Genomic DNA, 27,434 nt, shown 5'->3' with positions numbered 1-27,434 from the left:
TATAGTCCAGCTTCTTGGATTATTTGCTCAGCATACAGATTGAACAAGTATGGTGAAAGGATACACCCCTGATGCACTCCTTTGCTGATTTTAAAACATGCAGTATCCCCTTGCTTGGTTCAAATGACAACCTAATGGTCTAAGCACAGGTTCCTCATGAGCATAATGAAATGTTCTGGAATTCCCATCCCTCCCAATGTTATCCATAATTTGTTATGATTCACATAGTTACATGCCTTTGCATAGTCAATAAAAGACAAGTAAACATCTTTGTTATTTGCTTTCAGCCAAGACCCATCTGATATCTCTCGTTCCACATCCTCTTCTGAATCCAGCTTGCATTTCTGAACATTCCCTGTCAATTTATTGCTGCAATCATTTTTGAATTGTTGTTGATGTTGTCAGGTGCCGTCGAGTCGTGTCCGACTCATAGCGACCCCATGCACAGCAGAACAAAACACCGCCTGCCCCCGCGCCAGCTACATGATCCCTGCTATACTTGAGCCCCATCATTGTAGCCACCGTGTCAATCCATCTCATTGAAGGCCTTCCCCTCTTTCGTTGACCCTCCACCTTCCCAAGCATGACATTCTTCTCCAGGGAATGGTCCCTTCTGACAACATGACCAAAGTAGGTGAGACAAAGTCTGGCCATTCTCACTTCTAAGGAGCATTTTGGCTGCACTTCCTCCAGGACAGATTTGTTAGTTCTTTTAGCAGTCCATGGTACTTTCAGCATTCTTCGCCAGCACCACAACTCAAAAGCATCAACTCTTCTTCGGTCTTCCTTATTCATTGTCCAGCTCTCACATGCATACGAGGAGACTGAAAATATCATGGCTTGTGTCAGGCGCACCTTAGTCCTCAAGGAGACATCCTTGCTCCTCAGCACTTGAAAGAGCTCCTTCGTGGCCGACCTGCCCAGTGCTACATGTCGTCTAATGTCCTGACTGCTGCTTCTGTTGGCATCGATTGTAGAACTAAGCAATGTGAATTCTTTGACAACCTCTACCTTTTCTCCATTTATTGTGATGCTGCTTATTGGTCCAGATTTTTTTTTAAATTAGTTTCACCAAAATTTTATTATCATGTGGTATTAATGATATTGTTGGTAATTTCCACATTCTGTAGGATCACCTTTCTTAGGAATGGGTATAAATATGGGAAGCCACCACAATATGACAAACTTGACAGACAAGTGGTGATAACCAGGCTGTAGCTGTTAACAATGAGGTACGATGAAGCAGAAGAAGGCCAGAGAATGAATTGATCATGGAATTTAAGCAACATAAGTGAGGGAAGCGAGGACATTAGTGATGAAAGACAGTGAACAGGTGGTAGGGTCAACTGGTTGTAGGCCCTGGGAGGGCCAAAGTATGGCTGGAGGAAGCAGGAAGAAAATTTGTTGTTTTTTTTTAAATTTTTTATTGTGATCATACATTTTGATTCAAGACATTGACTGCAATCCCCACAGCTAACAACTCTCTTCCCACATCCTTCCTGTAGTTACCTCTTTCCTATGTATTCCTAATCCCTGAGTTATCTCCCTGCACAAATATTGCCCTTCTGTTCTTTTTAAGGAGTATATCTGCTTGGTGTAAATGTTCACCCTATATACCTGTCTACTGTTTGGCTGAAAACCATGGGGGTTGAGTTCAATTACAGGCCTGAAGGGTAACTAGGGATCACAGTCTCAAAGAAAACTTGGTTTTCAACTGATACTTATTACAAGATTCCTTGCAATAAGCAGCTTGATCAGAGAGGGGAAAGCATCAAAGTCTAAAATAGAAGCAATGAAAGTATCTGAAAACTGGGAAACTAATGGATTGAGTAAAGATTTTTTAAAAAGGGTAAAGTCATCACAGCTCTGACTTCCTAACTAACTCACTGGCTGTCCTTTCTATTCTCCCTCTAAAGGTTGTAGTAGTTTGAGAGACAGCTATCTAACAGGAATACACTAGTAAGTAGGGAGGCCAAAGAGAGCAAGAGTTGACCTAACAGTGGTAGCAGGTACAGGCCATGATTGCTTGCAATGGCAGGATGTATGTCATTCCAGCTCAACAGACAGTTAAGCAGGGAGTGGATCAGGAAATGGGGTCAGTGTATTTCAGAGAGAGGTATTAGAACTAATAGGGATTCATGAAATAGGAAGGTTTTGGAGTGGCAAAAGCATCTTTTCTCCTTCAAAGGAAAAATTTAACTTTCCCCATGTTGCAATATAGTCTTATTTTCCATGACTGAATATTTTATAAGAAGATATATTATAATGTAGCCATTTCCCTGACACTGGACTGTTGGAGTTCTTGTAACACAATGCCTAAGGCATTTGACTGCTAACCAGAAGGTTTGTGGTTCAAACCCACCAAATGCTGTGGAAGGAACATGGGGGAATCTACTTCCATAAAGATTTACCGCCTCGGAAACCTAACGGGGGCTGCTATAAGTCAGAATTGACTCGATGGCAATGAGTTTGGTTTTTAGTGCGTTACGGACTGTTCTGTTCAATCAAACCTAATTTAAAAAATAACTGCAAATACGGTTTCCATGAACATCATACACAGTCACTCCTTTCCTCTTGATATATTTTCTTAGTATACATTTCCAGAGAGGAGATTATTATAGTGTCAAGGGCAGGAACACTTGAATAACTTGTCAAATTATTTTAGAAAGAGCTATACCAATCTGCACTGTCATCACAATAAAGGTACAAATGTTTCATCATGGACATGTTGTGTATAAAATCCATTAAATGTTTTTCCTACTTTAATAAATAAAAAATGCCTAATTTTAACTTGTATTGCTCTCACAGTGAGGCTAGTAATTTTTTCTAGGCTTATTTGCTGTGACTCATTGTTCCTATCTTCTGTAATTTACTGATAAAGACGTTCTCTTTGTGATCTGTGTCCACTAACAACATATACTGTCTATAGCTAGTTAATATAAAATATCTTTTCTAATCTATTTTCTTCTATTCTTTCTATTTCTCTGAAACTCAAAGGAGGTAAGATTAAGATCATTTATTGAGTTGTCTGTATTGCAAAAGCACCAAAAGTAGAGCAGCATTACCCATTTATTTTGAATCCTTTATTAGTCACTAGGATTCTTACTCTACTTTTAAAACATAACAAAAGGGGTAGTAGGTATAAGGCATTCAAATCACATACTACTGTTACATTGATTACTGCCCCTAAACTCAATTACCCAGACTGAATAAAAACAGAGCACAGTAGTGTGTGTAAAATACAAGTGTTAATAACACTCACCGATATCCTATCTTGGAACTCTGCTGTGGGTACAATGGGAATAGTTCCACCATGCTTTCCAAACTTCCTTTCTAAACTCTCTTGAACAGACACTGTAAAAAGCCAAGAGATCAAGCTAAGATATTGCTAATAAAAAGTATAAGGCAAAGTAGTCTCAAATATTTATAACCCAAAAACTAATACAGAGTTTTAGAAACCTTGACATAAATGTATCAATCCTTTAAAATTCAGTTAAAAAGAAACAAAACACTTAGCCAAATTCCTATGTAAATGCGAATTTAGGTCACAGCTCTGTTTCCATAACACCCATTACCAAGGTTTTTCCTTGGCTCTATTAAAAAGAAAATGCTGAGGGAAAGAAACGGAAACTTCACTCAGATTCTCAGAGTGGGGTAGTAAAAAAAAAAAAAAAAGTAGCTTAGTTGGAGGTTTTATTTCAGCCAGATGAGAAATTCTACGGCTAATTCTGGAGTTTATTCTAATTAAAGAAAAACAAGTATTCTCATCAGAAGACTCAAAAATTTCTCAACACTTAACAGGCCTTTACTAAGTACACCCAGACAAAGAAATACAGAGTGTCAACACTGGAGGTCACATTTTAAAATGATGCTTTTAAATAATATTACTGACTTGTAGATTATATTTTGGGAATATTGGATTCCAGAATAAAAACTTGAATATAAACACATAGGAGAGAGTTAATACATTGAATACTCATAAAGAAATGTGTATTTTTGGTCCAAGCCTCATGAGACAGAATAACATAATTTTCTGTCATGAGACTAAATTTCCAAAGATTAAAAAAGGGACATCTGTCCTCTAAGAATTCTAGCTTTTTTACTGACCCAAAACAATTATTTCTAGAGAACAGGATCATTAGCACTCACTCTATGAAACTAAATTCTCTTTAAGAATACAAAAGGGACACTTGTCCTCTAAGGCGTATGCTTTATCCAGCCTTGTAATCGACCCCAAACAATTGTTTTTGGAGAACAGGATCATCAAACTCACTGAGCAGGTGGTAGTTAGAGTCCCTTTCATATTTGAAGGTCAGACGCCCATAGCTGACATGATTGAGATTCTTCAGCCATTCAAAGTAAGAGACTGTCACTCCTCCAGCATTCAAGTAGAGATCCTACACATAAAAATGTGACAGGAAGACACCAAATAAATCAGAAGACCAAAGCCTTAATAAAAACTTATAATCCACATAAAGTTCCATTTCACTATCACAGCAGATTAAGCCCCAAATTTCCTAAATATATCTTAGATAGTATCACACTTAAAATAATTCAATAAACCTCCTCCCCACCCCATCTAAGCTTTTTTCCTTTTGGAAAAAAAAAAACTTATTGGTTTATTACTCAATGAGCACTTGATCAACTTTGGCTAGAGCCTTTTCTCTAACAAAATAGTTCTCAGACAAAATTGCTTGTCTAACATCCTTTGGATTGGACTTCCAAGGGTAATCTTACCAGAAGATTAACATTCCCCTCACCACTACCCAATGGCAGTCCATTTCAGTTCAATGAAACTTCTTAAATGCTTTCAGAAAATAAGACTCTTCAAAATGCATTCTAAGTCTACCGTGATGTCTAACAAGACTTTTGGTGTAGACCCCATGTATATCTACTGACAAATATAAGCACATGTTCCTCATAAGAGTTTTGCATAAAACAGGGACATTTGAAATGTATAAAGTTAGGAGTCATATGGAAAATGTCAGATTTTAAGTCAGAATAGTGTTTCTATACTTTACATAATTGAATTCTTTGTAGGCTAAAAACATACTCAAGAAAGCCTGAAGTTGGAAGAAAATGTTCAGGCCAAAGTGAAAATTGTCAGACTTAATATACTAACATGTTTCTACTATATTTTCTTAAAATCAAGATAGAGATGGAAAATTCACTACAGTTTGGGAAACTAATAGTCCTTTCTCCCTCCAATTCCTTGCAAAAGACAATTATGATCTGAAATACATATAAAAATCTGACAAACATGAAGACTTACAGGAATTACCATAATGTTCCTCTCCAGGAAAATCTTATCAGCTTCTGGAGTTGTTGGTCCATTGGCACCTTCAGCAATGATCTACAAGAGAGTTATGAACATATAGAATTGCCAATAATATTGCCAAATCGCCTCCACTGAGGGTTTAGTAGGAAATACATGGTGATGGTTGCACAACTCTGTGAATACACTGCAAGGTATTAAAGAGCAATTTAAATGAATCAACTGTATGGTATGTGATTTATACTCTAATAAAGCTCTTAAAGGGAGCTCTGGTAGCATAGTGGCTAAAGCACTTGACTGCTAACCAGAAGGCTGGTGGTTCAAACCCACCAGCCACTCCTCGGAAGGAAGGTTGGGCAATCCTACTTCCGTAGTGATACTGCCTCGGAAACCCAAGGAGGGGTCGCTATGAGTCGGGGCCGACTTGACGGCACATAACAACAACAACAACAACAACAACAAAGCTCTTAAAAAAACCCCAAAACCAAACCCATTGCTGTTGAGTCAATTCTGAGTTATATGAAAAAGAAAACAAAGAGGAAACCCAATGAAAGCCAACATACCAGTCTGTCATATTGTGATGGCTTGTGTGTTGCTGTGATATGAAAGCTATTGCTGTTAAGCTACCATTATTTTAAATGCCAGCAGAGTCAGTCATAGAGGACAAGTTTCAGTGGAGCTTCCAGAATAAGATAGTCTAGGAATGCCTGGTATCTACTTCAAAAATTAGCCAATGAAAACCCTTAAGTCATAACAGAATATTAACTGATAAAGTACTGGGAGATGAGCCCTCTGGGTTGGAAGGCTCAAAATACACAGTGGCTAAAACAAGGGCCTCAAACTTGCCAATGATCATGAAGTAGAGGACTGGGCAATATTCTGTTGTTTTACATAGGGATGCCATGAGTCCACTCTGATTCAATGGCAACTAATGTCATCCCACATTGATAATGCTGAACTTAGTTTCTAGGATGCTTTTACCTTGGCTTTGACTCTGGGTGCATTGGATTTGGTCAACTGCTTCTCACTGGCTGCTGGGATCAATATGTCACAGTCTGCTTCCAAGATGCTTCCTTCATAGGGCTTTGCCTTAGGGAAACCCAGGATTGAGCCATGTTGCTATAAGTGATTAAGAGATCAAAACATGAAATTCATTTATTAAAAGCTCTTTAAGCTACAATTAAAAAAAAAAAAAAAAAAAAGGAGTAGAAATGGATTGAAATAAGACTTGTTTCAACTTTACAAGGTTCATGGTATTCAAACTATTCAGATACTGGATCAGCATACCAATTTGAAGTCTTCCAGTTCCTTTGGATCAATACCATCTGGATTCCATATGCTCCCATCAGATTCTCCAACACCAACACATTTAGCACCAAAGCGATGTAAGTATCTCATAGAGTGCAAGCCCACATTACCAAATCCCTATGAGGAACAATTACATAAGACACAAAAATCAAATCCTAGTACATGGAGTAACAGTCCTATTTTGACCAATATTAATTCATTCTGTTAGTTTAGAGGCAGTTCTTAAAATTCCTTTGCCAAAAAGAAACAATGTACATGGCTTCTCTTCAACAATGAAATTCCACTTCAAGAGTGATAAAACAGAATAATGATAAGGAATCCTGAAAAGATTAAATTAGGTGCAGCTTTCTGGCCTATGAAGAAATGGTCACATTGTCAATCATACCACCCAGGTCCTCAATGCTCAATGACCAGATGTCCTATGTTTAAAAAAAGTTATGCCCCTATTGGGAGGCATGCAAATTCTATTTTAAAGTAACATTCAACTAAATTTAGATTCCTCCAAAGAAAATACAAATTAACACATTAAACACCAATTTAATTTTGAAAAGCTGCATGTTTGAGCTAGTGGGCAAATCTTTTTGTATAGTCTTGATAGTTTTAGAAAATTATGTTAATTAATAAACTTCCTTTTCTGGACACAATTTCAAATTTAAATATTGATCAAAAGAAGTTGGTGACAGTTCTGTATGAATTGATACTTAAGTCAGTTCTAATCACATGAATTATACCAAAATCTTGAACAATATAAAGTGGTATCAACAGTCGAATTCTAATTATGCACTAGATCACCACTAAGTTAAAATAAAGGATTTACTACTCTGAAAATAATGATTCTAAAGTTGATGAGATTCCAAAGAATAAAATTTAAAAATTAAAAATCTAAAAACATTAAAATTTATTTTATGTGTTATCAATTAACAAAACAAAACAAAATACTGCACTGCTGTCAAGTCAATTAGACTCACTGCGACCCCTCTTTGAGTTTTCAAGGCGTTATCTCTATAGAAATAGATTGCCAAATCTTCCTTCCAAGGAGTGGCTGGTGGGTTTGAACCGCGAGCCTTCTCGTTAGCAGTCAAATGCCTTAGACACTACTCCACCATAGCTTAAGAAAATAAAAGTTTTACCTGAACAACAAATGTTTTATCTCCGAATCCTGGTGTCATTCCTAAAATACTCATGTAAGAAGCTTCATTGATAAAGTTTTCAATCCCATGGAAAACACCACGGCCAGTAGCAGAGATACGTCCGTGGATACCACCTTGACTGATGGGTTTGCCAGTAACACAGGCATGTGCATTAATATCCTGCAACAGAAGGTCATTAACCTAAAGTCAACACACATTCATATTTAATTAGAAATATGTTCATTAGGCGTATAAGTGTGTGTGTATTTAAAGAATATTTTCCCCAACAGAGACAAGCCTTTATTTCTCAGCTTCCTGTTCCCAGAAAATAAATAATGGACTATATTTTTTAATAGGAGAAACAAGGAGCAACTAAGTACAAACATCACAAAAGTAGAGGTAATTCAGCTTAAATTACTTTTTTTTTCAACAAACATTCAAGCCTTGCTAAATCAAGCTACACATTCATCCATACATGTCTTCAAATCTACCACAGGACTTGATCACATTACCAAAACATAGTCTTGAACAGGAAGATGTGTTACTATATTCCTGGATGGGAAGATTCACTGTTGTAAAGATATTCTCCTACCAAAGAAATCTAGAAATTTAATAAAATGTCATTAAAAAAAAAAAAAAGAAGAACTTATTTGAATTATAAACAAAAAAAGGTAAATGTAGACAAGGCACAAGGCTGCTGTGCTCATGTGTGTGCAGAGGGTCTCTGGTGGCAGCAGTCAGCTTTGGACAGAGAACTGGGAACAGAACAGGAAGTAGCAGTCTTCACCACCCTTCTTTCTTTGAATTGATGATGGGTACATATAATTGTTTGGAAACAAGTATAATTAGACAAAAGAATGGAAGAGCTTTCCTTCCAAGTTGTCAAATATACCATAAGTTACAGCAATCTGAACAGTATGGAATATACAAATTGGTCAGGAGAACCCATAAAGTCCTATTATACACAGGAGAGCAATATAAAAGGAAGCATTTTACATCAGTGGCTAAAGCATGGACTATTTAGTAAACCTGCTGATGCAATTTGTCACCTCAAACCATGTCCTTACCTCCGAATATACATTCAAGCTAGATGTGTTAAAAAATGACTCAACCTTTATCTGTATGGCTTAAATATTTTCATAATGAGAACTTAAATTTATACTACTTTTGTAATTGCCGACAAAAAAAGCAGTCTAGTAAATAGATTTTCAGAATTAAGTTTCCCCACAGTTTTCTTTCATGAATAATTAACACTTGTAAATACAAAATTGCCAGCTAGTACCAAATGCTTTTAAACAGTGAAAGTGCAAATGGTAGCACTGACAGAAATATTGTCTGAGGTTGGGTATAGTGCCACCTACCAAGCTCACCAGCATACCTAATAGTCTCCAAAAGCCCAGGGGTGAGAACAGCCCTCCCACCAATACCAGCTCTTCCAGGTAGACCTAGAAAACAAAAATAAGGAGCTGCATGGTTCAGGCCCATGTCTGGAAATAAGAAAAAATTAACAAGAACTATTGCTTCCTTACCTTAGGCCTTAATTTTGGATTTCCTATCATTTAACCAAGAAAAGTCTTTTATCAGTATTGCCAAAGGCTTAGCTGGCATCATTTTTAATTGCAGCATAGTTCTACTGCCATGATTGGTGTCACTATGAGTCAGAGTCAGCTTGATGGTAATAGGTATTTATAAATATTTTTGTGCTAAGGGTTGTGTACTGTTCTATGTATATGGTATTATTCATTTAATCCTCATAACTGTAGTATTATTATCCTCATTTTACATATCAAGGCACAGAGAACTTAAGGCAGCTGCCACAAGTCACAGAGCTGGTAAATGAAGAAGCCACGAGTAAAATCCAGTGCATCTGCCTGTACTCCTAGCACACTGCATTAGACCACTTCTACAAAATGACACTGACCTTGAAATGTCTCCCCAACCACCAAACCAAACTCACTGCCAATATGAACTGGGCCCAAGTCATAGCGACCCCTCCTTGGGTTTCCGAGGCAGTATCTCTACAGAAACTACAGAAGTAGATTTCCCATAGTACATCATGAGAGCTCCCTGTTGTTGTTGTTATGTGCCATTGAGTCAGATTCGACTCATAGTGACCCCTCCCTGGGTTTCTGAAGCAGTATCACTACAGAAGTAGATTGCCCAACCTTCCTTCCTAGGAGTGGTTGGTGGGTTTGAACCATCAGCCTTCTGGTTAGCAGTCAAGTGCCTTAGGCACTACACTACCAGAGCTCCTACCAGAGCTCCCTAGGAGGCTGCAAATATCCTTTTTTCCCCTCAGAGGATTACCATTCCTCCTCTTCTCCAAGACCAATCCTTCCACTATGTTAGGTGCTACTGAGTTGGTTCCGACTCACAATGACCTCATATACAACAGAACAAAACACTGCCTGGTCCTGCACCATCCTTATAATCATTCCAATGCTTGAACCCATCATTGCAGCCACTTTATCAATCCACCTCATTGAGGGTCTTCTTTTCCATTGACTCTTTATTTTACCAAGCATGACACCTTTCTCCAGGACTGGTCTCTCCTGGCAATATGACCAAAATACAAGAGGCAAAGTCTCACTATCCTAGTTTCTGAGGAGCATTCTGGCTGTGTTTCCTTCAAGACAGATTTGTTCATTCTTCTGACAGTCCATGGCCCACTCAATATTCTTTGCCAATGCTGTAATTCAAATGTGTCAATTCATCTTTGGTCTTCCTTATTCACTGCCCAGCTTTTACATGCATGAGGTGACTGAAAATACCATGGCTTTGGGTCAGGTGTACCTTAGTCCTCCAAGTGACATCCTTCTACAAGGACCTTTAAGTTAAAAATTCACCAGGCTTTTATTCCATCGGAGGAGTCTGATACCTGTTGCCATACATCTCTCTTGTATCCTTTCACAATAAATCTGTGCCCAGTCACTCACTATGCCAGGCAACAACAAAAACATAAATCTTTCTTTTGGGAAAACAGCCAACTTTCATTTTCTCCTTGCCTCTCTCCAGAGCCACTTTTCTTGAGTAGAGGCTCACTTTATGCCCTACTTCCTTCTCTCAATGCTACTTATCTGCCTGGCTCTAATCTCCCTACCTATGCATTGCTGAATCTGGTCTCTTTTCAGAAACCTGTCCCTCAGCAACCACAGCACTGTGCTCTCAGCACTCCTCTTTTGAAGCTGACTGCATTTCTTTCCTAAACCAAAGACCAAAACCAAACTCACTGCCATTGAGTCAATTCTGACTCAAAGGGACCCTCACTGGGTTTCTACAGCTGTAAATCCCTATGGAAGCAGACTGCCTCGTCTTTCTTCTGCGAAGCAGCTGGTGGGTTTGAACCACTGACCTTTTGGATACCAGCCAAATGTCTTAACCACTGTACCACCAGAGCTTCTTTTTCTTTCGTAGGCCATGCTTAAATCTGTCCATTTCCCTCCAATTTTACTGACACCACTGTATCTCCTCTGTATCTTAGCTCTTTTCTAAACTGAGGGGTCATGGAGGGAAATGTCAGTACCCAATGTTTCTTTCTTCTCCTTCTAGTGTGCAGCAGTATGTCCTGATTTGGTGGGTAATCTCTCTTTGGGGGTCTCACCCCAGCAAACAGAATAGCTTGTAGGAAAAGCTCAATCCATGTTTACTGAATTCATGATTTAAGAATGAAAAATTAGAAGTAAAATAATATGCAAATCAAGATTATTATTAAAGGGGAGGAGAAAAACCCAGTGGTTTTCAAATTCTACACAGTCAGTTGAATTGTCATTTCTTGTAGACAGAGATTCACCATACTCACATAGTGCCCTATGGTGCTGGCATAGGTGTCAGCGATCCAGGACATCTCCCGCTCGCCCGTGCTCATGTCAGGGGCTGGCACATCAATGCCAGGACCTGGGGGCACAGGGAAAGGGCACTGGATCATCTCAAATACAAAGATCCTTGTATTTCTCTGTAATAACAGTCACTGCAATTTTAGATTTTATTTATGCAATTAATTACAGAAATGCTCATTAAATGTTTCACTATGAAACTTATATACGAAGAGCATAGGGGAGAAGAGGACATGATGGAACCTAATAGGAAAAAGAACAAAAGTAAACTTATACACACAAAACATGACACAGTAATTTCTTCCATTGGTATTTACTTACTATATATCTGGAAGTTGGGAGCTCTGGTAGCATAGTGACTAAGACACTTGCCTGCTAACCAGACGGCTGGCGGTTCAAACCCACCAGCCACTCCTCGGAAGGAAGGTTGGGCAATCCTACTTCCATGGTGATACTGCCTCGGAAACCCAAGGAGGGGTCGCTATGAGTCGGGGCCGACTCGACAGCACATAACAACAACAACAACATCTGCAAGTTACTATATACAACAAATATAAGCACTCGGTAGGACTCCTGAGCGTGCAGCCACATGGAAATCAGTTTAGCTTCTCTTGACCTCAATAGCCTAAACTGCAAATGGAGATAACCGTACCACATTGCCCTAGATAAGCAAGACTGCTGCAGTTAAGGAGTACATGTGCATAGATAGTATAGTAACATACCTCAAGAAGTAGAAAAAAAGGGAAGAAAACCACAATGTCAAAGCAAATGTGTCAAACACTCTAATACTTGACCTGTGATAGAACGCTGCTTTGAGCTATTACTCACTTAGTGTACATTAATGTTTTGGGCCTTGGCTATCAATTTCTCAGATCACAGCAAATTTGAAAGTTTAGGATGACAGAGGCACCACTGATAGCACTAATAATGGCCACAGTGAGATCTCTGATAAAAATGTGTAAATCATGCTCACTCAAATCTATAACAACAGGAATACATCAAAATATTCCTATTAAAAACAGTAAAAATAAAAACATAATTGTTCATAACAGTAGACCAACTAAATAAAATATGGTAGAGCTACACAAAGAAATACTATGTAACCATTAAAAACACTGCTATATATCCACATAAATGACTTGGAATGATCACCAAAACATATGTGTGGAATAAGCAGGTTGGATACAGCACGAACAATATATTCTCATTTACATAAAATTCTCTTTCTATACAGATAAGTTGTTGTTAGTTGCCATTGCATCAATTCCAACTCATGGCAAACCAATGTGCCACAGAGCAAAACTGCTCCATAAGGTTTTCTTGGCTGTCATCTTAATGGAAGAATATTGTTAAGCCTTTTCTTGCACTGGTTCAATTCAAACCCCTAACTTTTAGGTTGGCAACAAAGTGCAAACCATTTGTACCATCCAGAGATTTAATATACAGATACATCCATATGTATACATGTATGCAGGGATTTAAAAAGATACGCACAAACTTGTTTACTGTGTTCTTTCTAGGTGTCAGCCTTGTTTATAACTTTGTTTTGTTTCAATTGTGTATTACAAACTTCTGATCTTTATAAAATGAAACCCCAACGTTAAAAATGGTTAAATATTAAGTCTCCCAAAATAAAGTTCCTTCTAAGGGCCATACTTGAGTTCTTTCCATAATTTTTACTTTTTAACCAAGAGAACAAGATTTACTTTTAGATTTACTACATTTCAAGGCCACCACTCTTCTGTCAGTTTGTTGTACTGTGGTGACTTGCATATTTCTGTGAGGCTGGAGGCTACTCTATGAGTATTTCAAACACCAGCCAGGTTACCCATGGTGGACAGGTTTCAGGGGGGCTTCCATATTAAGACAGACTCAGAAGAAGGAAGGGAACATCCACTTCTCAAAAAATTGGCCAGTGAAAACCTTATGAATAGCAGTGAAACACTGTCTGATATATTCCTGGAAAACTTTACAAATAGCTCTGAGATATTGTCCAATATAGTGCCGGAAGATGAGCCCCTCAGGTCAGAAGGCCCTCAAAATACAAGTGGGGAAGAGCTGCCTCTTCAGAGTTCAGCCGACCTTAATGACGTGGATGGAGTAAAGCTTTCGGGACCTCCATTTGCTGTGTGGCATGACTTAAAATGTGAAGAAACAGCTAAAAACATCCATTAATAATTAGAGCATGGAATATACAAATTATGAAATCTAGGAAAATCAGAAGTTGTCAAAAATGAAATGGAACACACAAAGATGGATATCCTAGGCATCAGTGAACTGAAATGCACCGGTTTTGGCCACTTTGAATCAGACAACCATTTGATCTACTATGCCAGGAATGACAAATTGAAGAGGGATGGTGTGGCATTCATAAATAATGTTTCAAAATCTACTCTGAAGTACAGTGCAATCAATGATAGGATAATATCCATACGTCTACAAGGAAGACCAGTTAATACTACTATTATTCAAATTTATGCACCAACAACCAAAGCCAAAGATGAAGAAATTGAAGATATTTACCAACTTCTGCAGTCTGAAATCAACCAAACATGCAATCAAGATGTGTTCATTATCACTGGTGATTGGAAACAAAAAAGAATCCCCAGTGGTTGGAAAATACGGCCTTGGTAATAGAAATGATGCCAGAAATTACATGATAGAATTTTGTAAGACCAATGCAAGAAATGACAATGCAAATACTTTTTCAACAACACAAATGACAGCATGGACTTTACCAGATGGAGTACACAGAAATCAGATCAACAACATCTGTGAAACCAGGCAATAGAGAAGCTCAAAATCTTCAGCCAAAACAAGGCCAGGAGCTGACTGTCAAACAGACCATCAGCTGCTCACATGCAAATTCAAGTTGAAGCTCAAGGCAATTAAAACAAATCCACGAGAGCCAAAATATGACCTTGATTATATTCCTCCTGAATTTAGGGACCATCTGAAGAATAGATTTGATGCACTGAATGCCAATGATTGAAAACCAGAGAAATTGTAGGATGACATCAAGAACATCGTCCATGAAGAAAGCAAAAGGTCTTTAAAGGGACAGGAAAGGAAAAAAAAAAAAAGACAAAAATGGATGTCAGAAGAGAGTATGGAGAGGAGCTAAAAGCAAATGGAAGAAATGACAAGATAAAAGAGCTGAAGTGAAGATTTCAAAGAGCAGCTTTAGAAGACAAAGTCAATTACTATAATCAAACATGCAAAGACCTGGAGTTAGAAAACTAAAAGGGAAGAACACACTTGGCATTTCTCAAGCTGACAGAATTGAAAAAAAAGAAAAAAATCTATGGGCAAAATATCGAATGATGCAGGAAACATCAAAAGAAGATGGAAGGATTACAGAGTCACTGTTGCAAAAAGAATTGGCCAATGTTCATCCATTTCAGGAGGTAGCATATGATCAGGAAGCAACGGTACTGAAGGAAGAAGTTGAAGCTGTGCTGAAGGAATTTGCAAAGAACAAGGCTCCAGGAATTGACGGAATACCCCCTGAGATGGTTCAACAAATGGATGCCACGCTGGAAGCACTCACTTGTTTATGCTAAGACATTTGGAAGACAGTTACCTGGCCAAGTGACTAGAAGAGATCCATATGTGTACCCATTCCAAAGAAAGGTGATCCTACAGAATGTGGAAATTATTGAACAATCATTAATATCATACACATATAAAATCTTGCTGAAGATAATTCAATAATGGTTGCAGCAATATATTGACAGAGAACTTCCAGAAATGCAACCTGGATTCAGAAGGGGATATGGAACGAGGGATATCATTGCTGATGTTAGATGGATCTTGGCTGAAAGCAAAGAATAGCAGAAAAATGTTAATTGTGTTTCACTGACTATGCAAAAGCATTTGATTGTGTGGATCATAAAAAATTGTGAATAACATTGAGAAGAATGAGAATTCCAGAAAACTAGACTGTGTTCATGATGAATCTGTACATAGACCAGGAGGCTGTCGTTTGAACAGAACAAGGGGACACTGCATGGTTTAAAATCAGGAAGGGAGTGTGTCAGGGCTGCATCCTTTCATTGTACTTATTCAATCTATATGCTGAGCAAATAAGCCCAGAAGCTGGACTCTATGAAGAAGTATGTGGCATCAGGATTGGAGGAAGACTCATTAACAACCTGCGATACACAGATGACACAACTTTGCTTGCTGAAAGTGAGGATACTTACTGATGAAGATTAAAGACTACAGTCTGTAGTATGGATTACATCTCAACATAAAAAAAATGAAAATCCTCACAACCAGACCAATAAGCAGTATCACGATAAAAAGAGAAAAGATTCAAGTTGTTAAAGATTTCATATTACTTGGTTCCATAATCAACACCAATGGAAGTAGCAGTGAAGACATCAGACGATGTATTGCACTGGGCAATTCTGCTGCAAAAGACCTCTTTCAAATGCTAAAGAGCAAAGATGACTCTCTGAAAACTAAGGTGTGCCTAACCCAAGCCATGGTATTTTTAATTATCTCATATCCATGTGATAGCTGGACAATGAACAAGGAAGGCTGAAGATAAGTTTATGGTTTTGAGTTGTGGTGTTGGCAAAGAATACTGAAAAGTACCATGGACTGCCAAAAGAACTAACAAATCTGTCCTAGAAGAAGTGCAGCTGAATGCTCCTTGGAAGCAAGAATGGCCAGACTTCATCTCACCTACTTTGGTCATGTTGCTAGAAGGGGTCATTCCCTGGAGAAAGATATCATGCTTGGTAAAGTGGAGCGTCAATGAAAAAGGGGAAAACTCTCAATGAGGTGAACTAATACAGTGGCTGCAACAAGGGGGTCAGATATAGCAAGGATTGTGAGGCTGACACAGGACCAGGCAGTTTTGCTCTGTTGTACATAGGGCCACTATGAGTTGGAGGCCACTCAGTGGCACCTAACAACAACAAAAACAAACATTTCAGGGACCCAGGTCAGAGTTAACTTACTTCTTTGTACAAGCTGTGATGTAACAGATACAAGATTGGCATTAGGCACCAATAAAATGGTCGAAGTTCGCCTTTTGTCTCCTGCCACTGCACAATCTGTAACCTTCCTCCATGCTTTTTCTTGCTGTTGTTAGTTGCTGTTTAGTCTGTCCCATGGCAACCCCATGTGTGCAGAGTAGAAGTAATTCATAGGGTTTTCAAGGCTGTGACCTTTCAGAAGCAGATGGCTAGGTCTGTCTTCTAAGGCTCCTCTGGATGAGTTTAATTGCTAACCTTTCAGTTAGTAGTTGAGAACTTAACCACTCAGTTGACCCTTTTTCTTAGGTACCTTATACATAACTTCCCCAAGCTACAATCACTCTACACTACACTACTACTTGGAAGGATTAAGGCCTGTTCTATTCTTCCCAAACCCATTGCCACCGAGTCTTTTCCAACCAAGGCAGTAATCTTTACAGATCTGTTTTATCTTTCTCCCGCGGAGCAGCTGTTGAGTTTGAAATTTTGACTTTTTGGTTAGCTATCGAGCACTTAATCAGTGTACCACCAGGGCTCCTTGTTGTTCTATTCTTACCTCCTGACAAAAGGAGGTCTCTATTGCTCCCCACTATTAGCTCAACTTGACTGCTAACCAGAAGGCTGGTGGTTCAAACCCACCAGCCACTCCTCGGAAGGAAGGTTGGGCAATCCTACTTCCGTAGTGATACTGCCTCGGAAACCCAAGGAGGGGTCGCTAAGAGTCGGGGTCGACTCGACGGCAAATAACAACAACAACAACATTAGCTCAACAATTCTCATTCCTTCAGAATAATGTCTCTCAGCTATAGATACAACTTTGGCTAATCATACTGCTTTTTTATTAAGGCACAAATGACAAATGGTTCTTAATGCTCCTAGAGATATCTACAAAAATATCATGCTTGTATTCAGCAACATCAAGTGTCAAGTAAACCTGTTTTGTCAAATAACAATTTCAAATGGAGAATGGCTATTGGCTAGCTGGCATATTTGATGTATATAGGTTTAAATCAGAAATGTATAAATGGTAAATTGCTTCTCAAGAACATCAATTAGTCCAGACAAGCCAAAGGTGAAGCAATTCCCCACTACAAAGTGTTGTTGTTAGGCTTATGAGTTTGCTACTCTGTGTAAAAAAAAAACAAGGTAAGGGATGTGGAGAATACAAATAATCCTTGAATTCCCAGGTAAATTTCCAGGTAAATTTTAGAACAGGTCTAAGGCAACAGTCTAGCCTTTTTAAAAGAAGTAACTACAATTAAGAAAGTTAAAATGCCATTACTCAATTTCTTAACAGCAGAAATTAAAACCACATGATCATTTCAACAGATGTAGGAAAAAAAAATTTTTTTCTCTTCATTTTAAATTTCTATTCACTAATTATAATAAAAAAAACCTTAAAAACTAAGACTAGAAGAGTACTTTTGACATGACAAATGGCATCAATGAAAAACTCTTTTAACATTATACTCAATGGTGAAAGACTGAAAGCTTTCTCTTGTAAGATCAGGAACAAGAAAATACGAAGACATCCACTCTTGCCATTTCTATTCAACATTGTACTGGGGGTTCTAGCCAGGGTAATTAGGCAAGAATAAGAAATAAAAGGCATCCAGATTGGAAAGGAAGAAGCAAAACTATCCTTGTTTACAAATGACATGATCTTATACATAGAAAATGCTAAGGAATTCATATACACACAAAAAAAATTAGAGCTAATAAATGAGTTCAAGGTTACAGGATACAAGACTAACATACAAAAATATATTTCTACACACTTGCCAAGAATAATCTGAAAATGAAATTAAGAAAGCAATTTCACGTACAATAGCATCAAAAAGAACACCCAGTGTTCATGGATTGGAAAATAACATTGTTAAGATGGCAACACTCATTAAATTGATCTATAGATTCAATGTAATCCCTGTTAAAATCCCAGCTGCTTTTTTGTCTCCCCCCGGAAATTGAGAAGTTGGTCCTAAATTTACAGTGTCACAGGGCCAGGACACAGGCTCAGGTTTAACGTGAAATCTCAAACTCTCTGTGAAAAGGGATGTCAGAAAACTAATAAATGACATCAATCTCAAAAGTTTGCTCAATTATGTGCTCTGAGGAGACGAGTTCCTTTTGCTTCCTTTCTGTGCTAAAAAGTGTTCTGGGGCCAGAAATTGTATCAAAGGTTAAAAAGGCTTTTGCACACAAGTAAAGCCAAACAACTAGTATTTAAATTCTGACTTCTTTCAGTGTTCCAACAAATCACTTTTTATCCTTTGGAAAAAGAAGGTATTTGTCAAAATAGATAAAATTAACCAGGAGAGACTCCAGATATGGGCAGTAAATACAACTAAATAAAGTCTAAAACCACTAAAGGCTATTAACTATGTTTAAGATTCAGACTAAGAGGAAATACTATGAATATTATAAAATATTATGAAGGTTGATCAGTAGACTGAACATGACTTCAATCCATCAAATCTCAGAACTAGTAGTTATTTCTGTAAGTGTAAACGACACATGGTAGTTAATGTACACTAACTAGTGCTTCCACAGTACAATGACTACACAAATAAAGTTCATAATAGCCAAATGCCTTTTAAATTATGAAAAGACAGACTCATTTTACTAATATTTTAGTGTTATCTTTACTTCTACATATTTATTTATTTCATACTTTTTCCCCTACAAAAGGTGCACATTTTAAAACAAAGATATCTTAAATTCATAGGAACCTGTTAATGGTGAGAGAAATACTTTGTTGTTGTTGTTGTTGTTATGTGCCATCGAGTTGGACTAGGGGATAAAAATACAGGGGCAAGAATGCAGAGAGAAAAGTAGATTTTCTTTCCTATTTCAGCCAGTCTTTTTTCTTTTACCTATGCATAGTTTGCTCTGGTAGCACAGTGACTAAGGCATCTGACTGCTAAGCAGAAGGTTGATGGTTCAAACTAACCAGCTGCTCCATGGAAGCAAGGTTGAGGAATCTACTTTTGTAAAGATTTACTGAGTCAGAAACCCAATGTGGGTTGCTATGAGTTGGAATCAACTCGATGGCAGTGGGTTTTTTTTATTTAATGCACAGTTTAATTTTGTAATTCAAACAAATCAGAACACTTCTAGATCAAGAAAAGAAATACAGAAAGACTTAATTTGCTTGAAAGTGAGAGAAAATTACTAATATTTATACAGCACAGAAGATTCACATTTCTCATAAAATAAGTAAACACAGTTAATAGTAAGATACAAAAACAATCAAACAAAAATTATTACTTCAGAAATTGAGCCTGTTTGGCATTAGTTTTCTCATTGCTTTAAGAACTGATTTTCTATTGTAAAAACCTAAATTATAAAAAAAAAAAAAAAATAAATAAATAAAAAGAATGGAGGTAATGCCAGGCTAGAAATCAACTAGTAACCTGATTGATACCAGCTGATCTCAGGAGAGGGCATGATTCAATCAATCACCTGAAGATCACCCAGTGGCTGATTTTCTAGTCTACTCTCTCCTCCTATCTTTAAAGTGTCACTGTACCTAGCCTATGTTTAGCTGTTTCTTCCTTTAGAAACAAAATGGTCTTCCTATGTGCATACAGAATAACTGCTCAAATAAACTCATGCTTTTAAAAAAAAAAACCTAAAAATTTTTTATGTGAATACTATTTAGTGCCTAAACTATGGCTTTGGTCTTCCTGGCCATCCAACAGAAAAAGTACAACGCTGCCAGGCTAATCAAAACCTCTGCATCTGTATAGGGAGAAGAGGTGGCAGAGAGCCCTCAACAGACAGACTACGTGATCAGAACTGCAATTTTTCTATTAGAGGTGTACCCTAAATAGGTCCAGGTATATTCACCCTATCTATTACAGAATCTAGTTTCTCATAGTAAAGGCAACTCTACTCATGCAGTTATAGAACAAAACACAACCAAACCCACTGTTGCCAAGTCGACCCTAATACATTGTGACCTCTTAGGACACAGTAAACTGCCCTACCGAGTTTCCAAGGCTGTAAATCTTTATGGAAGCAGACTGCCTCATCTTTTTCTCCTGGAGTGCTGATGGGTTTGAACTGCCAACCTTTTGGTTAGCAGCTGACAGTTTTAACCACCACACCACCAGAGCTATACCAGAGCTACTTGTGGTGACTTCATGTGCTATAAAAGCAGGGGTTTAAATTAAGACAATGAATTATTAGGTGTTCCCACTTTAGATGGAAACCTAAATGACAATACATACCAATAAAGCCCTTCTTTGCTAGCTCCATGGTGAATCTCCTTGTGATCTTTTCTAATTCATTGTCCTGTGAAGAAAAACACAAAGTAAGTTTTTTGATGGAAAAATCACTTAAGAAAACAAGTAAGTAATTGCACCACATTTTCTATTTATAAGACATTTTTCATACATCTTTTGTAATCCTCAAAATAATTCATATAGTAGGCATTTCCATTTGAAAGATGAGAAAATGAAGGATCAGAAATTATGTAATATGAACAACAGATTCAGAATTCCAATCCCAGTTTCTGTTCTCTTTGTATTAATTTAGGATGTTATGAGCCATCCTTTGGTGAAATGAGTATGTGGCCTTTTTGTCTTGGTTCTTTGGAAAAAAAGTTTGAGAAAAATTTCCCTAAGTCCGAAGGAGTTTTACCTTGTTTTAGTTTTCTACCACATAGACTCTGTTATTTCTGTTTATGTTGATTGACATTTCCTGGTTAAGCTGTAAACAATTTGGTTTTGATACTTTTTGTCTGGGTCTGGGCTGCAGCCTACCCCATGACTGGTATGTACCTTGTCAACAGACTCTGAAAATGAGGTATCTATAGCCTATTGTGAGGAGCTCTGGTAGCATAGTGCCTAAGGCACTTGACTGCTAACCAGAAGGCTGGTGGTTTAAACCCACCAGCTACTCTTCAGAAGGACGATGGGGCAATCTACTTCTGTAGTGATACTCCCTCAGAAACCCAAGGAGGGGTCGCTATGAGTCAGGTCTGACTTGACGGCACACAACAACAACAACAACATAGCCTACTATAAGGAGCTCTGGTGGCCTAGTGCCTAGGTACTGATAATCATAAGGTTGGTGGTTCAAACCCACCAGCCACTCAGCAGGATGACAGGGCAATTTACTCCTGTAAAGATTTATTGGTTTGGAAACCCAATGTGGGTCACTATGAGTAGGAATTGACTTGATGGCAGTGGATTTTTTTTTTTAATAGCGTACTATGCAAATGGATTTGCCTATGGCCTACTAACATGGAAGTGGTCAGTTGGTCCTGATGGGAGTGTCATGTCTTGAAACTGGCAAAAGAGTTTGCGTATTTAAGCAGCCAGCCCCATAGGTTTTGGAGATGGAACGTAGCAGGAAGTAATAGAAGAAGCAAAAGGATGAAAGCAGAAGGGGAGAGAGACTCAGAGAGGAAGTGAGAAAGAGAGAGACCAAGAGAAGGACGGTGAGACAAGGAACATAGTAACCTAAAAGAGCTCTAATACTGGTCACAGGCTCTAAGACAGTGAGAGGCCAGGAAGGGCCCTGTGCCACAGCCGGCAACAACAGGACTGGAAAGGGCCAAGAGAAGCCTGTGAGGGGACTGAGAGGAACCTATCTGAGGGAGTTAAGTGGAGACCTCTCCTAAGAAGGCTGAAAGGAGCCCTGCAAAGCTGAGAGCAGTGGAGAGTGCTGTCCTACTCTGAAGAAGGGAGACTTCACCTGCATGCGTCCCAATCCTGAGTTGAAATCTGTTATTTCCCTAATAAACCCCATTAACTGTGAGTATGGTCTATGAGTTCTGTGGCATCATTGCAACATACTATTGAACCCAGCACAAAAGTAGAGAGTGACATGGCTGTTATCAGAATTGGGAAAAACGTTGAAGGGTGGAGGTATGATGTTGACCTCTACTTCATAGGACTCAGCTTTGGGTTGATGCTAATTGTGATTCATTCTTCCCCTCTGGAAGTTAGGCAAGGAGGTCTGAAGATGTCATACAACTTTTACACTTCACTGTAGTATATTTTCATTTAAATGGTGAATTTTAGTGAGAAATAAAATCCTAAGTATTTATTATATAATGTTTATATATAGATCACTAATTTGGTACTATATAAAATATAGTAACAACTAGCTTTAATTAAGTTGGAACTGAAAATATAAGAGTTTTACTGGATTATTTATCTATCATTAGGACCTCGAGATCCCAACAGTAACATGGATATAAGTCTCTTAACAATATGAAGATATTAATTATATTTTAATCAACTAAGAAAATGAATAAGTACATTGACGTTAAGCAGGTGACCTTCTTTATGGTAAAACACTCAATGAGTTAATTATTTTTCCATTCCTTTTGAAAAGCAACAGGGACTATGAATCTCACTAGTATGGGGGACTGACAAAAGCCCAGCCATTTCAAGTCCTTTGTAATGTACTGTGTGCTTATTATCAATCTAACACTTACAGTGTAATTCTTGGGATTGATCTTCACACCTGCTTTAGCACCTCCAAATGGCACATCTGAAAGAGAAGGCAGAAAGCTGTCATTCCCTATAAAGCTTAAAAAAATAAAAAGACAGAAAGCATTAAGCAGTATTACAAAAATGTGTGATGCTTTAAGTTTTAATTTCATAAAATTCAAGAAATAAACCCACATTGATCTCTTCCGAAATGCTGTACTTTAAACAAAATTCCAGTGACCAAAGATTTTAAGGCAAGGCAAGCTACAACGTACATTTAATCACTGTTTGCTACTACTACTAAAAACAACATTATAATTGGTTTTCTTCTACTATGATTTAATCTTTTATAAATAGTACAGAAAGGGATTTAAATATATCACCTTTAGATTACAAATAGTTCCTATAAAAAAAAATCTCCACTTGAAAAAAGATGAAATCTTAATTAAGACTAAGTGAAGGGTAAAATAAGCCTTAAAATCTGCAACTTAAAAAAAAAGTTCTGATAAGGTACACTTCCATAACAGCTTAAAAATCACTTTGTATGTGAACATATTTCCTGAGTCTGTTTTTTTTCGGTAACAACAAAGGCAATCACTCACCAACTACCGCACATTTATAGGTCATCAGGGAAGCCAGAGCTTTTACTTCATCTACACTCACATCTGTGCTGTAACGGATACCTGTCAGGGTTTAAAAATAAAAGAGGGGTGAAAAAAAAGTGTATGGTTATTGGAAAAAGGAATTTCTAAAAACTAAGAGACTACAGGTGGAAACTGGACTTCTGATGAATAGACCAGCAGCCAAGGAAACCCTATGAAGCACAGTTCTACTGTGTAACATGGGGTAGTTATGAAGTAAAAACCATTGTGGTAAGTTTATGAAAAGTTACAAATTAAAATGTCCTCACTTTTTACATTTTATACTTTGGGTATTTCTATGAACACCTGAAGGAGCTTATGTGTCGGAACACTATAAAAAGGCAATATAAAAGGCAAAAGGTGTATCAGACACCCAGAGAGTGCTACAGATGAGCACTGGATTTGGTTTTAAATGTTCTGAGAGGTAAGAGAAAAAGACTGGTATGGAAGTCTAGTTTGCTTTCTGCAGAAGATAAGAACTCAAGGACTTAGAGATGACTAGGACAACTGTCTGTAGTCCTTGCCCTTAAGGAACATATAACCCAGTGGGAAACCACAGTAACTATGATTCACAAAACAAAAAATAACTTTTGAATGAATGTTGTATTATTTTTCAAAAAGCAAACGAACTCAGTTTTTCCTTTTGGCTTGAGTGATTTGGCACCAAGGATTCAAGGATTTTGCTTTCTGTTAACATACCAACATGAACAAATGGGTAGTCAATAGGTCAGGCAGATTTGACTCAACTATCAGATGCCTAAATAGCAGTTCTGGTTTCAAATAGGTGTATCCAAAGAGATCCTCACCTATTATGTCCTTCACACACTGTCAGCCACTTTCTACCAGGAGATGAGAAAGCTGAAAAATTCATTTTTCCATCCTGGGGAATAAGCAGTTCCCTTCACCCTTTCTGCAAGGCTGGGAGGTGGACGATTAGGCAGGCAACTCTGCCTTTAGGTATTTTATTTACTTCGGCTCTGGGGATCTTGGTCCATCATTCTCTCAAACATTGCAGTTAAGTCATCTTTCCTCCTCTCTACACCACTGCTTCTCAACTCCAAGGAAGAAGGCCTGAGTGATGTTAACATACTGCTTTGGGCTCCTTGACTATGTGTGAGATGAAGGATATCAGATGAAGTTGTAGTATTTTTCTACCCTCCTCTCTCCCAAAAAATGAGTTCTGGTGGCACAGTACCTAAGGCATTTGCCTGCTAACCAGCAGGTCGGCGGTTCAAATCCACCAGCTGCTCCACAGAAGGAAGATGGGACAATCTACTTCTGTAAAGATTTACTGCCTCAGAAACCCAAAGGGGGTTGCCTTGAATTGTAATTGACTCGATGGCTATGAGTTTGGTTTGGTTCGGTTCTCTCTCAACAGAAATTCAGCTTCCTCCTTCCACAACCTTCACTGAGTCACAGGCAAGTAATGGAAGCCCCAGGGACATCTCTTTTAAAAATAAGTTTTGGGAATGAAAGTTTTTCAGATAGAAAATAGCTCACAGACTAGCAATTTGAGAAAACTTCCTAAGTCAATTTTAAAAGCTGCTTTTTCATATATTTCAGAAAAATATCTATCCAAACATAAATGATATGTTTTAAGAATTTTATTTGTTGCACATATGACCATCGAAAGCAAATGTTGAAGCTGAACACATTTCTTTGGTCTATTGGAAAAATAAGAAAATATCATTATACTTAAGAGAAAGATCGTAAAACAACCTATCTTGCATAACATTCTCAAATTATTTATGGAATAAATGTACTTGTCATTAAAATTTTAGAGTGTGAAATGATAGTCATTTTTCCCAGTATACAGCAGATACCTGCATAGCTTACTCCTCCATTTCATTCAGGTTCTCTGTTCAAAACTTTTTTATTCTGAGAAGCCCTCCCTGACCACCCTGAATAATATGTCCTTCCAAACACAAATCACTTTTTTCCTTATTCTTTTAGAGCCTGTGGAAATAGACCCTAAATTACTTTAATTTAAATTTCTTCCTTTATTAGGGGAAAGGTACTTTCCCTTACCCAGCGCTTTTAACATGGAGGAACTAAAAACTACCTGAAATAGTAGTAATTACAAATCAAAAAGCAAAAGCATTCAAATGACTATAGCAATTTTCTAAACATAAACCAACCAACCAATCAATCAAAACCCCCAAACTGACTGCTGTCCAGTCAACTCTGACTCATAGCAACCCCTCCTTGGGTTTTCCAGGCAGTATCTCTACAGAAGTAGATTGCCCAATCTTCCTTCTGAGGAGTGGCTGGTGGGTTTGAACCGCCAGCCTTCTGACTGGCAGTCAAATGCCTTAGGCACTTTGCCACCAGAGTTCCCTAGACTTTAGAGATTTTCAGACTTAGATGCTGATTAAAACCCAAACCACTCCCGTTGTAAAGATAGTGTCAACAAAATGTTGATTTTATTACAAAAGTCCTAGAGCGATGAATCAGAAATTGCATGCATTCAAAACAAAACCTGTTTCCAATGGATGGAACCCAGAAATTGTAAAGGAAAATTTTCTTTTCCAGCTACACCCATTTAGAAGGCTCAACTGCAAAACACTGAAAAGTAGTTGCACAGATGACTTTGCACATCACAGGCATTTTCTGCAGGAAATGAATTGGGGCAAGGCAGAAGCTCTATGGATAGCAGCAGAAACTATTTAGTGGAATAAGCACTGGACAAGAAAAGGGTAAGGGCAGGGAGGGGGACATAAATTAACATAGGTGTCTATTGCCTAGACTAAAGAAGAAACATGATTTCATTTCAACTTTCCAATTAATCAGTGAAACATAAATAATGTATTTATTTCTTGCAAGATGGCAGGCACAGTAGTACAAGGTTAAAGTGTTAATTCGAAAAATCAAAGAAACCTTGAATTACACCCATAAATCAAATACCCTGTAGCAATACTTGAAACAAAACAAGGTAGAAGTCATCCCACACCCAGGAAGAGCTAGTTGATCTCCCTGCCTCTGGGCTTAGAAATTAAAAATAACCACTAAAAATATGCCACCACTGAAAATCCTTAATCACATTCCAACTAACGGAAATTAAGAGATTTAAATAAGAACCTGACCAAAGAAGGTACTCTCCACTTAATTTGTAAGGTCAGTGGACTGGGAGAATTTTACAATTAGAACACTTGAAGGATGAAATGATGTGACATACTTTATATTCTGAAAGAAGGGAAAAACTAGCATTTTTGTATGTCTACTGAATGTCAAAGAAGCTCTGGTGGTGCAGTACCTAAGGCATTTGACTGCTAACCAGAGGTTGGAGGTTCAAACACCAGCCACTCCACTGAAGGAAATGTACTTCTGTAAAGATTTACTGCCTCAGAAACCCAGTGGGGGTCGGTGAGAGTCAGAATCGACCCAATGGCAGTGGGTTTGGGTTTTTTTTCTTACTGTATTTCAAGAATATTTATTTCGAATAGTCAAAGTCATTCAGTAAAGTCAAATAACGCAAGCCCATCCATTCTGCCGATTCAGACTCCTAGTGACCCTATAGGACAGAGCAGAACTGTCCCACAGGGTTTCCAAGGCTATAAAGTTTACAGAACATATTGCCACAGCTTTCTGCCAAAGACTGGGTAGGATTAGAACTGCTAACTTTGTGATTAGCAGCTGAGTGCTTTAACTACTTGCACCATCTGGTTTCCTTAATATACAAGAAAAACCAGGAAACTTTAAAATGTTTTAAACAAAAGTAAAACAAGAGGAATACTGTTTGCAGTCTAACTATTCTCATGTTTTACGAAAACAAGCCTTTCTCCCTTTTCTATGGGGTCTGAAGGTTAGCTGGAG

The 27,434-nt window shown here is 37.9% G+C and overlaps 1 protein-coding gene across 1 annotated transcript in view; it reads right to left on the bottom strand.

Annotated features, from left to right (window-relative positions):
• Positions 1 to 27,434, bottom strand: part of GLUD1 (glutamate dehydrogenase 1) — a 50,714-nt gene that overhangs the window by 6,580 nt on the left and 16,700 nt on the right. The window contains exons 2-11 of the mRNA XM_007955918.2: positions 23,583 to 23,663; positions 22,986 to 23,041; positions 20,767 to 20,830; positions 11,513 to 11,607; positions 7,714 to 7,893; positions 6,563 to 6,700; positions 6,257 to 6,394; positions 5,273 to 5,353; positions 4,274 to 4,397; positions 3,263 to 3,354 (exon numbers count right to left, since the gene is read on the bottom strand). Of these exons, the coding sequence (XP_007954109.1) occupies positions 3,263 to 3,354; positions 4,274 to 4,397; positions 5,273 to 5,353; positions 6,257 to 6,394; positions 6,563 to 6,700; positions 7,714 to 7,893; positions 11,513 to 11,607; positions 20,767 to 20,830; positions 22,986 to 23,041; positions 23,583 to 23,663 (1,049 nt within the window). The remainder of the gene's footprint in view (positions 1 to 3,262; positions 3,355 to 4,273; positions 4,398 to 5,272; positions 5,354 to 6,256; positions 6,395 to 6,562; positions 6,701 to 7,713; positions 7,894 to 11,512; positions 11,608 to 20,766; positions 20,831 to 22,985; positions 23,042 to 23,582; positions 23,664 to 27,434) is intronic.

The sequence above is a fragment of the Orycteropus afer genome, unplaced genomic scaffold (assembly GCF_000298275.1).
Source record: "Orycteropus afer afer isolate SDZICR_OR568_19922 unplaced genomic scaffold, OryAfe1.0 scaffold00547, whole genome shotgun sequence".
Lineage (NCBI taxonomy): Eukaryota > Metazoa > Chordata > Mammalia > Tubulidentata > Orycteropodidae > Orycteropus > Orycteropus afer.
This window is presented reverse-complemented; position numbering and strand designations above follow the sequence as displayed.